General features: G+C 41.7%; 1 protein-coding gene across 1 annotated transcript in view; it reads right to left on the reverse strand.

Annotated features, from left to right (window-relative positions):
• Nucleotides 1–1,280: 1,280 nt before the first annotated feature.
• The window catches only part of RBBP8 (RB binding protein 8, endonuclease), a 46,884-nt gene continuing 35,672 nt past the window's right edge, over nucleotides 1,281–12,492 (reverse strand). The window contains exons 13-18 of the mRNA XM_056854124.1: nucleotides 11,510–11,624; nucleotides 8,992–9,165; nucleotides 8,695–8,764; nucleotides 7,910–8,006; nucleotides 1,982–2,123; nucleotides 1,281–1,394 (exon numbers count right to left, since the gene is read on the reverse strand). Coding sequence (XP_056710102.1) covers nucleotides 1,297–1,394; nucleotides 1,982–2,123; nucleotides 7,910–8,006; nucleotides 8,695–8,764; nucleotides 8,992–9,165; nucleotides 11,510–11,624 — 696 coding nt within the window. The 3' untranslated portion in view covers nucleotides 1,281–1,296. The remainder of the gene's footprint in view (nucleotides 1,395–1,981; nucleotides 2,124–7,909; nucleotides 8,007–8,694; nucleotides 8,765–8,991; nucleotides 9,166–11,509; nucleotides 11,625–12,492) is intronic.

Raw genomic sequence — 12,492 nt, forward strand, 5'->3', positions numbered from 1 at the left:
CAACCTGGACTCTGGCATGTTGATTAAGTGCATGTAGCTGCTTTGCACAGGCAGCAGCACAGTTTGCATCAGGGAAACATTTGGTCTGATGCTTCATGGGAAAGCACTATGCCTTTGCCTCATCAACATCCTTTTTAAACTGGCTTTTGGTACAGTAACAAGATGCAATATTTGGAAGTTAAACTTGTAATAGTGACAGTAAGCACGAGGCCTGATCCGACTCTCCCTGAAGTCAAGAAGGAAGCTGAAAGCTGGGTAGGTTGTATGCTTCCTTCCCTTTAATATCTTTTTCAGTGTTCTGAATATTTTTTACGAGGGTTCTACTGTGCTCACATGAACACACATGAAGCTGCCTTATACCGAATCAGACCCTTGGTCCATCAAAGTCAGTATTGTCTACTCAGACCGGCAGCGGCTCTCCAGGGTCTCAGGCAGAGGTCTTTCCCACCTGCTGGAGATTCCGGGGATTGAACCTGGGACCTTCTGCATGCCAAGCAGATGCTCTATCACTGAGCCACAGCCCCTCCCCAAAACTAGATTCCTATGAAGTCAAGTTTAAAAAGCATGAGGGGCATTCCTGGGGCAAAAGGGGTTAGGAAGCTGCCTAAAGGCAGATCCGCCCCCAGGAACGACTCCCAGGATGCCAGCACAGGGAGGCTGCTGTGGTCCAGGGGGGCTGTGGTCCAGGGGGGCTAGCATAAGTAGCCCTACGCCAGCATCCGTGCCAGTTTGCAGACAAATTATGAATGCTCAGAAATGTTAGGCAAGAGACCTTTTTTGGAAAGAACCACTGTGAAGTCATTAAGAAAATCAATGTTTATTATTCCCCCACACACAATTTATTACAAAATAGAAGTGGTTAATTTTTTTAAGTTATCCAGTGCAAAATGGAAGCACCCTCTTAAGATTCTGTCTGTGGCTCACAGAAATCTCCTGAAGTAGAACTGAGTAGCTGCAATTTTGCTGGACCCAAAACACCAACTTACACCAAGTTTGAGTACAACCAGCATGGAAGCTGAACTGCAGGTACCCATGGAACAGCTACTGGCTCTCCTAATTGAAAGGTGCAAAATCAGGATGAAGCACAATGAAATATACATATAAAACAATATATCTATATACATTAAATAGTTGCATTTGTAGCTCCAGATAGTCAAATGATAGCTCATTTCCTAGAATTATTTGTCTTTTGAGAAGGGAGAAATACTCCATGAACCTCACTTTTATCCAATTTTTCCACTGGTTATAAATACCGCCTGACACAGAAGACTTGTATTTTTTAGTTTTACACCTCAATTATGTTTTTTGCCCTTTGCCTTTCGGAGAAAATGTCACATTGTAAGGCTGTCTTCTTTTAGGACGAGGGCAGGGAGCAAGGTCTTCTTTTATGTAACCTTAAAAAAAATTAAACAAGAGGGAAATTTTTTTATTACACGGCTTGTATACAATAAAAGTTTTAGGATGCTGTGCTTTATTTTTAAATAACAGATTTTTTTTAGCACATCAACATAGTCTAATGCTTAAGACACCATAAGGAGCCTTTATGTAATAAGCAGATTGTTAACTATATTGCTTTATTACAATCCTTCCATTGGAAACAGAATAAGAGGCAGATACTATCAGGACAATTTTCACAATGAGTTAAAGGTTGATCCTTGAATACTCATATGCTTTTTTACCCTTGTACACAAGCCAATACACAAATCTCACATTGATTCTATTTCCTATTAGTTAAGTCAGGGAAGCTTTTGTTGTATCTTTGAACCACATGACACTTTCCGTTCCTAGAACAATAGGTTTTCCCCCATTTAGTAACAGATAGTTTAGTATTTCAGATTCCTACATCAGTCAGGGTCAAACAACTTAACTAACAGCAGGCAAAACAGAGCTCTGGATCTGTTAGTTCCCTATTTTCACTTTTAGGCTTTTAAATAAATAAATGAATGAATGAATGAATAAATAAATAAAAACATGCCCCTACCTCTTTCGACACACATTTGGGTGGAAGGAAATCCAACCTCCCAGAAGTTCTCTGGTGTGTCAGGAGGAATGTAGCGAGATCGATGCCTTGAACAGGCAGCTAACTTCTTCTCTCTCTCTCCTTCAGGAAAGTCTGCATAATACTATGGGACATTGCAGAATCTCCATATTAATAAGTGTATACAAAGTACAATTCAGTTAAATACAATAAAAATGGCTTCAATCGAGAACATGTAACAATGCACAAATCCACCACAAGTGCTGGCCTGCACCCACAAACATTTAGGTCTTTGCCCTATGGCTGCTTTGTATGTTATATTTTTTTCAGTGCAGAATGAATCCTGTGCATGGCTCCAGGGTCTGCATTCAAACATATTTTGAAAGAGTTAAGAAGAGAATGGCTTTGAATACATTAAATTCATATAGAGTTAGCACATTTATATTGTTTGTGATCTCTTAACCAAGATAAGGATCTGGAGCATATCGAAAACTTGCATGCACCTTCTCCCCCTCTTATCATGTGTGAATCTCTCCCCAGAGATCACAGGGCAGTGTTGGATCTATACAGTGTCCGCAAACTGCCTCAAATTTTAAAAACAGCCAGTTTTAAAGCTAAAAATTGTTAGCGCTGGCATCCATGCAGATGTACTGGTGCCTTTCAGTCAGCTCTGAAAACCAAAGGAGTGGATTTTCACATTTAGGAGTGGAGCAAGTGTGTGACATGCCCCCACATTCCAACTCTCCAAGCCACAGTTATGAAAATATTATGTCTGTAACAGTCACAGAAACAGATTATTTCATTGATCTTCTGCTGTAGCAACAGGAATAGTCCTTCTTTTACTCCTAACTCTTTAAACATTAACAAGTTGATCTGAACCCTGGTTTGCTACACTAAGAAGAAGAAGAGATGGTTTTTATATGCTGACTTTCTCTACCACTTATGGGAGACTCAAACCAGCTTACAATCAACTTCCCTTCCCCTCCCCACAACAGACACCCTGTGAGGTCGGTGGGGCTGAGAGAGCTCTAACAGAGCTGAAACTTGCCCAAGGTCACCCAGCTGGCTTTGTGTATAGGAGTGGGGAAACCAACCAAGTTCACCAGATTAGCCTCCGCTGCTCATATGGAGTAGCGGGGAATCAAACCCGGCTCTCCAGATCAGAGTCCACCACTCCAAACCACCGCTCTTAACCACTACACCACGCTGGAGCTCTAAGAAAGAGGTGTATACAGTAGAATTCATTTCTTTAGTTATTCCCTTTTGAGTGTGGTCGACCAAAGTCAATTCTAGTTATACAGAGTGTCACAGCACTGGGAACATGCAGGTATTGAGTTATAGCTAGGCCATGGTGATTGCCACAGGTACATTTGATGGGAGATATTTTGCTTTCATTTGTAGATATCTCAATGACTGAACACCTGAGAGGTTTGACAATGACATATATGTAGGCACATAAACAAAGTTAAATGTGAAAGACGTACTATTAAATCATTTTATAGACCCAGAGCATCACCCCAGATGACTACTCAGTAAATGGCCAGGCTCCCAATGGGAGAAGACAGTCATCCTCTAAGCCAGGGATGGGGAACGTCCGGCCTGAGGACATTTTCAGTGGCCCTCGGGAGCTCCAGGGCCCAGCCGCGGAGGCGCAGCACAGCGTGGCCCTCCCCGAGGGTGTTCCTGGGGCCGCAGCGCCCTTTGGATTTCCTCTCCTCGACTGTTGGTCAGTGAGAGGAGGGAGGAGTGGGAGGGACGCTTCCCCCAAGTCTGCCCCTACAGTCGCGGCATGCAGGAACGCCACGGCACACTGTAAGCCCCTCTCGCCGCCTGTCAAGCGGCGAGGGGGGGGGGGAAGAGGCCGGTGGCTCCCAGCGGCGGAACATGTGCATGAGAGCCGATCGGGCTTGGAGGGCCTTTTGTGGACTCGGGGTGGGTGGCCGTGGAGGCTGGGGCCTGGTCATGCGGGGCTGCGTGTGCGGCCGTGTGTGTTGGGGGAGGTGGGGACCCTGAGGCACGGTTGCCTGGGGCCGGATTGTGCGGGGTGTGTGTGTGTGTGTGGGGGGGGGAGGCTGTTCTCTCTTCCTCTTTTTCTGTCACTCTTTCTCCTTTCTCCCCCTCTCTCCCTCGTCTCTTTCTTTGTCTGTCTCCTTCTGTCCTTTTCTCCCCCTCCATTTCTCTGCTTTCTTTCCTTCCTCCCTTCCTTCCCTGAGGATTGGCTGCGGGCTGCGCCTCCCTGGCGCCTTGTTTGCTCGGGGCCCACTGCTGGCTGTCCTCCCACCTGGGAAGGGGGAGAGAGGGGGGAGTGGGGATGCCTTCCAGGCCTTCTCTGCGTGGCCTCCCCGGTGGTGGCTGGTGACCTGGCAACCCTAGCCTCTCCCACCTCCCGCGCAGGGAGATCTACACCTGGTTATGGCCCCCGAATTATGTTACCGTATAAATGAGCAAATGGCCCTTGGCAGGAAAAAGGTTCCCCACCCCTGCTCTAAGCAAATGACTCCATACAGAACACTCCAGAAACAAAACTTTCACACTCCTCCCAAGCCGTTTTCAATGGAGCCAGCTCATATGATCTGCTTTGTGTAGATGTTCGTGTGAACTGGCCTTTAGTTGGTGCTTTTCTGTAATACTATGATGCCATTAAGAGAAAACAGCTGACAAAAGAGAATGAAGGGAAAGGAGAATTGTCTTCTCCAATAAGAATATCCAACATGCCCATCCCTAAGATATAGGCATTCATCAAATGTGAGATCATACAGCCAGTGTGGTGTAGTGGTTAAGAGCGGTGGTTTGGAGCGGTGGACTCTAATCCGGAGAACCGGTTTGATTCCCCAATCCTTCACATGAGTGGTGGAGGCTAATCTGGTGAACTGGATTTGTTTCCCCACTCCTATACACGAAGCCAGCTGGGTGACCTTGGGCAAGTTACAGCTCTGTAAGAGCTCTCTCAGCCTCACCGACCTCACACGGTGTCTGTTGTGGGGAGATGAAGGGAAGGTGATTGTAAGCTGGTTTGAGTCTCCCTTAAGTGGTAGAGAAAGTCGGCATATAAAAACCTTCTTTTAATAGGTCACCAATGAATTTGATGGGTACTGAGTTCAGGCAGACAAATAAAAATAATCTTTCACAAAATGTATAACTAATTTACAGAATTTATGACCACAAGTGGATTACGGCCACTGCTGGATTAAGTTATTTCAAAAGACCTGTAGTCTATGCATCTGTCTACCAATGGCTACTTAACTTCAGAAGTAAATTGGAACCTTTATAGAGGCAGTATAGTTCTCAATACCAGATGCTGAAGTCAAACAGGAGAAGTGACACGACGGGAATCAACAAGTTGTGTGTTTGTGGCCTCCCGGGCGGGCTCCTGAGGGGGAAGCTGGGTCTTGCGGGAGGGGCGAGATCTCAGTCTGGCCCCCTCGCGAGAGCTCCACCGTTTTTCCCGTGGCCACAGGAGTGACGTGGGAGAGAGACGTCAGGAGGGCGCCGGCATTCAGAGCCCCTCCCCGTGCCTATTTAAAGGGACGTTGCCCAACCGCCGCCTCTTTTCGTGGCAGGATGGCAAAGTGACCCGCCAGCCCTTCCCTTCAATTTCGGTGTTTCCATTCTTTCCGTCACAGCTGTGGGAGGTTTGGCATGGGGGCTGATCCAGATGGAAAAAGGTGTTTTTCCTTCCTGTTTAGGGGGGATCCCGGGATGGAGCACATCAGAGTTGCCTAGTTCAGGAGCTGGCTTTGGGTGCTCCAGTCCCAGGTAGCATTGGCCTCACACAGAGATCTGTGTCCTGGAAGGAGTCACTTTAGCAATACTCCGGTGCTGTCCCAAGCAAGGGGTTTGGGCCGATTATCGATGCTTTCGATCATCGGACAACAGGGTGGTTTTCCAATCCCTGGATCTGCCCCCATGTTCCGCCAATGCTCCATCTACTGTAATCAATAAAAAAAACTGTGGCCATTTAATTACCCAAAGAGTATGTTGTATGAGTTTTATTTGGTTTAACCTTCTCCCAGGGAGCCTTTTTGCCCGTGGGACCACAAGGCTGTTTTATGCCCTGCTTGCAAGCTTCCCAGAGGCATCTGGGTGGCCACTGTTTGAAACAGGATGCTAAACTAGATAGACATTGGCCTGACACAGCAAGATATTTTTAATGATGCAATACAGCTTATCGCTTCTATTGACTTCCCCAGATGCTTCCTCATGCTTTGTAGACTACATTCAGAGCCACAAGTGTTAATCAAAATATTTTCATTCCAATATTTAACTTTCCCATCTAGCCTGACGCTGATTTAGAAGTATTCTGTGCCTCATCTGAATGTTTTGGTAAAAATGCCTTTACTGACATTCCATATTTTTTTGTGAAACATTCTTCTTGGAAAGTTTATACAAGAAGTTACTTTCATAAATGCTTAAAAGTGTTGTCCTTATTGAAACTTTTCTTTATTAGAAAAAAGCCTCATAATGTTTCTGACCTCAGAGCTGCCAAAATGTAACAAGAACCAAGTTCCTGGAGAGGAAAAGCCCTGTACTGTACACAGACAGGAAATTAAAATTGTTCACATACAAGACACAGAGCTGCCTTTATGCCCTGTCTTCCTTTCAAGGCTTCTAAATTTCACATATTTTGGAACAGATAATTTAGTCCCACAGTGAGCTATAAATTAAGCTATGTGTAATATAAAAAAAGTCTAGCTGAGATTTTATTAAGTTTTTCCTTGTAAAGGTTTCATTGCAGAAATACATTAATGTGCTCATTTTAAATAAAGAAACTTGAAAAGACAAAAATGGCTAAAAATGGAAAATTAAACAGTAAGTATTAATGCTTCGCTGAAAGACAGCGTGGTAGAAGACTGATCTAAACAAATTGCTGTCATAGGATTATTGGATGCATTTTATATCAGGTTATCAGAAGCAGTGCATTAAGTCAGAGGCAAGAAAAAGTATGCTAAAGCTAGGAAATTCACAGTGGGTAGCCGTGTTAGTCTGTCTGCAGTAGTAGAAAAGAGCAAGAGTCCAGTAGCACCTTAAAGACTAACAAAAATATTTTCTGGCAGGGTATGAGCTTTCGTGAGCCACAGCTAGTGAGCTGTGGTTCACGAAAGCTCATACCCTTCCAGAAAATATTTTTGTTAGTCCTTAAGGTGCTACTGGACTCTTGCTCTTTTCTACGAAAGCTAGGAAAGTATTTGCTAATGCCTTATTAGAACATAAGAAAAACCATGCTGGATCAGACCAAGGTCCATCAAGTCCGGCAGTCTGTTCATATAGTGGCCAACCAGATGCCTCTAGGAAGCCCACAAGCAAGACGACTGCAGCAATGTTATCCTGCCTGTGTTCCACAGCACCTAATAGAATAGGCATGTTCCTCTGATCCTTGAGAGAATAGGTATGCTCCATGACTAGTATCCAGTTTTACTAGTAGCCATGAATTGCCCTAACCTTCATGAACATGTCCACTCCCCTCTTAAAGCTTTCCAAGTTGGCAGCCATACTACATCCTGGGGCAGGGAGTTCCACAATTATTCATATAAGTTAATTCCCAAATGAAGTATTGCCATGAAATACAATGTCAGTTTAAATATGCAAGAATAGTGAAATCTTGGAGAGGGCAAGATCCAAAAGGATCATGCAGTTTGTATCAGCGCACACACACCAGGCTTCTGAAGCTTCCCTCCTAATACAGACCCCCCCCATGCCACCCAAACAGCGACCCCCCAAAGTTGGTAGACCTTTTTGGAGCAGCTGTGTTCAAAATTACAATTAGAAAAACCTGTGCAAATAAAGACATGCTTGGGAAAATTAACACAAATCTTGAGATCCAATTTTTGAGACATAAAGCAATAAAAGAGGACTTTCTCCCTGTGTTCATTATTATCATCTATTGCATACATTTATTGAACAATATGTATATTGTTCAAGTAATTTACTTACTATGTCACATTCCTTACAAGTATGGCCAGGTAATTTTCTTCTCTCATCTCTCTTACGAACAACCTCAACATGAGGAAAATCTAATACAGAGTTCTTCCTGAAAAGTAAGCAGAGGTATTGCAAGGACTGAAAATTGCTATTATTTTTTAGACTCTGAAACTCTACTTGCTTAACGTTACAACATTAAAAGGGATTCTAGCAGAAGCGTCAGCAGTTTGATTTAACTATTGCTATATTATACACGTAAGGGAAAAAAGCTGGATCAGGTCACCATCATGGCAGTAGCTCTATTACCATTCTTCTGAACATTGTTTATTGTTATCTTATAGGACTGATAAGGCAGAAGAGTATAAGTCCATTGTTAATTATCATTCACACTGCATAGACTTCAAGGTGACCTGATCACAACAGGTGTTCAAAGGTAGTATAAATGCTGCTACTGCATCATCTCCTGTCACTTAATAGGTTATTAAACAGCTATAACGAACAAAGCTTGAGCAAGTAATCAGCATCCCAAATGTCAATCAAATGATGGTTACAAGAGAAGCATTTCTTTACTTTTTATCTTTTGCAGTCCTTATGTTGGAAGCAGGTTTCATCTACACAATATTTTCCTGTTGTTAAACTGACAAGTATTCCAGTCATATATTTTGTACTATTTACTTTCTTTGTAAATTTTTCCCAGCAACAGACTTCCAGTTTTGCTATATAATAACTTGCAGATGAAAAAAAAAGTGAATATTTTTTATAGTGCAGAAACTGGCTACATAAAAATATGTATTTACCTTTCATCACTTTTAAAATAAGGCTCAACAAAAGCCTTCTGTTTGGTTTTATCTTTTTTGTCTTCATGCCCTGAAAATACATAAAATATACTTTAAATGGAAATATTGCTTACAATTACAATAAGATATTGTGATAACATTATCTATCCATTTATCCACACAAGATATATCAACTTTTCCTTGAATTACATCATTAAAATGTAAAAACAAAAGTTAAAGATCATCTTTGTGCATTCAAAATAAAGTTGCACCCTCATCTCATTTATACAGGTTAGGTTACAGAATAAAAATAAGTACTCTGTTGGTTTTCCTTTACTGCTGATATTGTCTTATTTTCTTCCCCTTGCTCCTGAGACATCTCTTTATTGTCATATTCTGGACGATTATCATCTTCTAAATAGGAGTTGTATTCTTCATATGATGTCCGATCAAATATTTCTGTTAAGTCACCATTCTTTCTTCTTTCATTTTCTACAAACAAACATACAAGAATTACTAGCATAATTCTTGACAATTCAGGCTAATAAAGCAGTGTATCTGCTTTATTCATCTGTGAACAATCTTGTGTCTGTTCCTCAATTTGCTGTTAGCATGCAGTATCTTCTTGTATAGCATGTATCCATTAATAGAAAGAGTTCCAATATACAGATTATTCTTGTAACCAATTCAGGATAGTGATAAAGTCGACAGCTCAACATGGGTCAAGAGAAGAACTTTTACTATTATGTTTCTTTAACCTTAATAAGGACATAAAACAGTAACTATCAGGTAAAGATGAAGAGTAGGTTTGGAAACAGCACCACAATATGCAGATTTAGTATGCATGCATGGGGGGGGCATGGAGAAGTTAACTTTCTTTAGGCTACGTAAATGCCACAGATTTAAATTTAGAATTTCACTACTTTTTTTTTTATCCCAGAGGCCATCACCCCTGCTTGCAATAAAGCATATAAGGACAAAGTCAAAACATAAAATATCAAATACAGTTCTATAATTCTTAAAATTAAAGGCTACAGTAGTGCGACTTAAACCACTGGCATAAAAAGCCTGGAGGGGAAAGTTTTCAATAAGCCAATTGAGTAGGCTTACTGGATCATGGGGGCATTCCAAAGTGTTGGTGGCATCACTGAAAAGTCTCATACCTAGCGGAAGGTGTTTTGCTGCTGACAATGATGGTAACCAAATAATTGATATCCTAGTTCCTGGGAAGGTGTATATGGGGAAAAGTGCTCCCTAAGGTATCACAGACCCCCACAGTTTAGGACGAGCAGCTTGAGTTCTGCCCAGGAATTAGCTGTTAGCCAGACAAAGATTTCTGATTGGGTTACTTGAGTTCAGTGACTAGCTCTAGATAGAAGATGAGACGTCTTATTCTGGATCAGCTGAAGTACTATCCAGGGATAACCTCTCATGGACTATAGCTGTCCAATCAAGAAGTGACAAGGGAATGCAAGGTAGTGGGGTCAGATCATTCCTATCTAGAAATGCACGCAGTTGGTAAAATAAGTAAAACACAAAAGCCAGCTACAGCTGTCACCTAGATAATAATGCTGGGCCCAAAAGCATCTGTAACTGTGAGCCTGCTCCTTGTGTGAGGACATGATCCCAAAGCTCATAAGCTAATCCATTTTATCTGCTTACTTATTTAAAACACTTGTATTGCCACCTTTCCATCCAACTCAGGACCCCTACATGGTGAGCATTAACATATTACAAACATTGAAACAGTGTTCAAAATCAACTGTATATAAAATATTTTAAACAATTAAAACATATAAACACAAACAGGGAGGAGGGCTAATAAAAGTAAGTATGGGAACACCAAACAAAACAAAAAAGTCTTTACACACTGGCAGAAGACAATGACAGAAGGAAACAGATGAATCTTCCTGGCAAGGGAGTTCCAAAGTTTCAGGGCCACGATTGAGAAGGCCCTTTCTTGGGTTGCCCCCTGTCTAGCCTCAGATGGCCAGGGCACCTGAACTAGGGCCTATGAAAATGACCAGAGTTGTTGGGTAGGTTCATATGAGAGTAGGCGGCCTTTAAAGTATGCTAACCCCAAGCTGTATAGGGCTTTAAAGGTCAATCCCATCACCTTCAATTGGGTCCAGAAGCAAATTGGGAGCTAGTATAGATGAAACAGCACCGGAGTGATATGGTCCCTATTACCAACTCCAGTCAACATTCTGCCTGAAGCATTCTATACATACTTCTGTTCAATTTTCAAGTGCAGCCCCTGTAGCGTAATCTAATCCAGATGTTACCACGCACCACAGCGGCAAGGTCTTTTCTGCCCAGATGGGTCACAGCTGGCTCACCAGGTAATGTTGCCACTGTTTATCCAACAGGAGGTTTGGGTCCAGCAGCACTCCCAAGCTATACTTTTTCTCCCTTAGGGGGAGTGCAACCCCATCCAGAACAGAAGATATCCCAATTCCATTTTAGGGCCTCCTTTAGGTATTTTGGCTCCCTAGGTCTCCTACTTCTCATAAAGGATCTTATGAATTCTTATGTATAGCTGTTTCTTTTCACCCATTTTGCACTGACTGAACAACAGGCTCCAAGGGTATTTCCTTTGTGCTTCATTCTCTAAACTGATTGTACCCTGCTAAGTTCTCTCATTATATCTACTCAGTGATCCCTTGGTTCTGATAGTTTCAAACCCAGTGGACTGTTCACACATTCACCCCGTTAAGTACTTGATAATCCACCAGCAGAGTGATATATGACTGAATACGTGCAAGATATTGGTTATCAATGAAACTAAATTTTACATACTGTTGTGGATTTCTATTGTTCAATTAAAAAAACTTACGTGCACTGATTGTTGTTTTCTGTTCCTGATTTTTCAATCTCAATAGAATACTTTCACTGACATACGTATGTTCCATATCTACTGTTTCCGCTCCAGTTCTTGATTGGGTACTTTCCTTGTAGGCAAATAGTTACAAAGCAATAATAGTAACCACACTTTAAAAAGAGAACAGTCAGTACACAACTACTTAACTTCTATCATGTTCATAATGTACCGGTACCAGCACTTAAAAATGTTAAAACTGTTGGTTACATGTTGCATCCACCCAATGAAACCTATAGGGTTCTATTAGAATCCTCAACATTTCACAGATGATTCATATACTATGTTTGGCTGCTTTCTTCACTCACATAAACAATGGGAATTCTCAGATCTCAGCTTCAAACGAACCTGTAAAAACTGGATTATACCTTTGTCATTAGCTTTAAAAACACTTTGGATTTTAAAATATACTGAATGGGAAATTAATTCCCAATCCTGAATCTAGAAAAACAACAACCAGACCCAGTTCCTATTCATTTTGAGTGTGCATTTTTTAATAATAAAGAAAGACAGGACCTCTAGTCTGGTCCATTCACACATAATAGGCTTTCAATGTAGCCATTAGGGTAGAAGATACTGTGTGCTTGTGGTCCATACTACAACATTTAAAAACATTTCCCCTCTCCAATAGGCCCATGTTTTCTTTTAGCATGACAATTGCGCAAAAGCTTGCAACTGACCTTAACCATAAAACTGCTTGAGTTTTTTTTGGAAAAATTATGATTTGTTTGAAATATTACACTGCTATGACAAACTACCACGAGACCATATTTCAAATTATTCCTTGAAATTTTTACAAAGAAACAAGATGCTCACATATATGTTTCAAGCAGATAAACTGACGGAAAATTTGCCAACACAAAACTTTCATTTAAGGAAGGCAAGCAAGCAATTCAGGACTTTAAAAAACAACTTCAGCAATCACACAATCCTAAGAATAT

Source organism: Euleptes europaea, chromosome 8 (genome assembly GCF_029931775.1).
Source record: "Euleptes europaea isolate rEulEur1 chromosome 8, rEulEur1.hap1, whole genome shotgun sequence".
Classification (NCBI taxonomy): Eukaryota; Metazoa; Chordata; class Lepidosauria; order Squamata; family Sphaerodactylidae; genus Euleptes; species Euleptes europaea.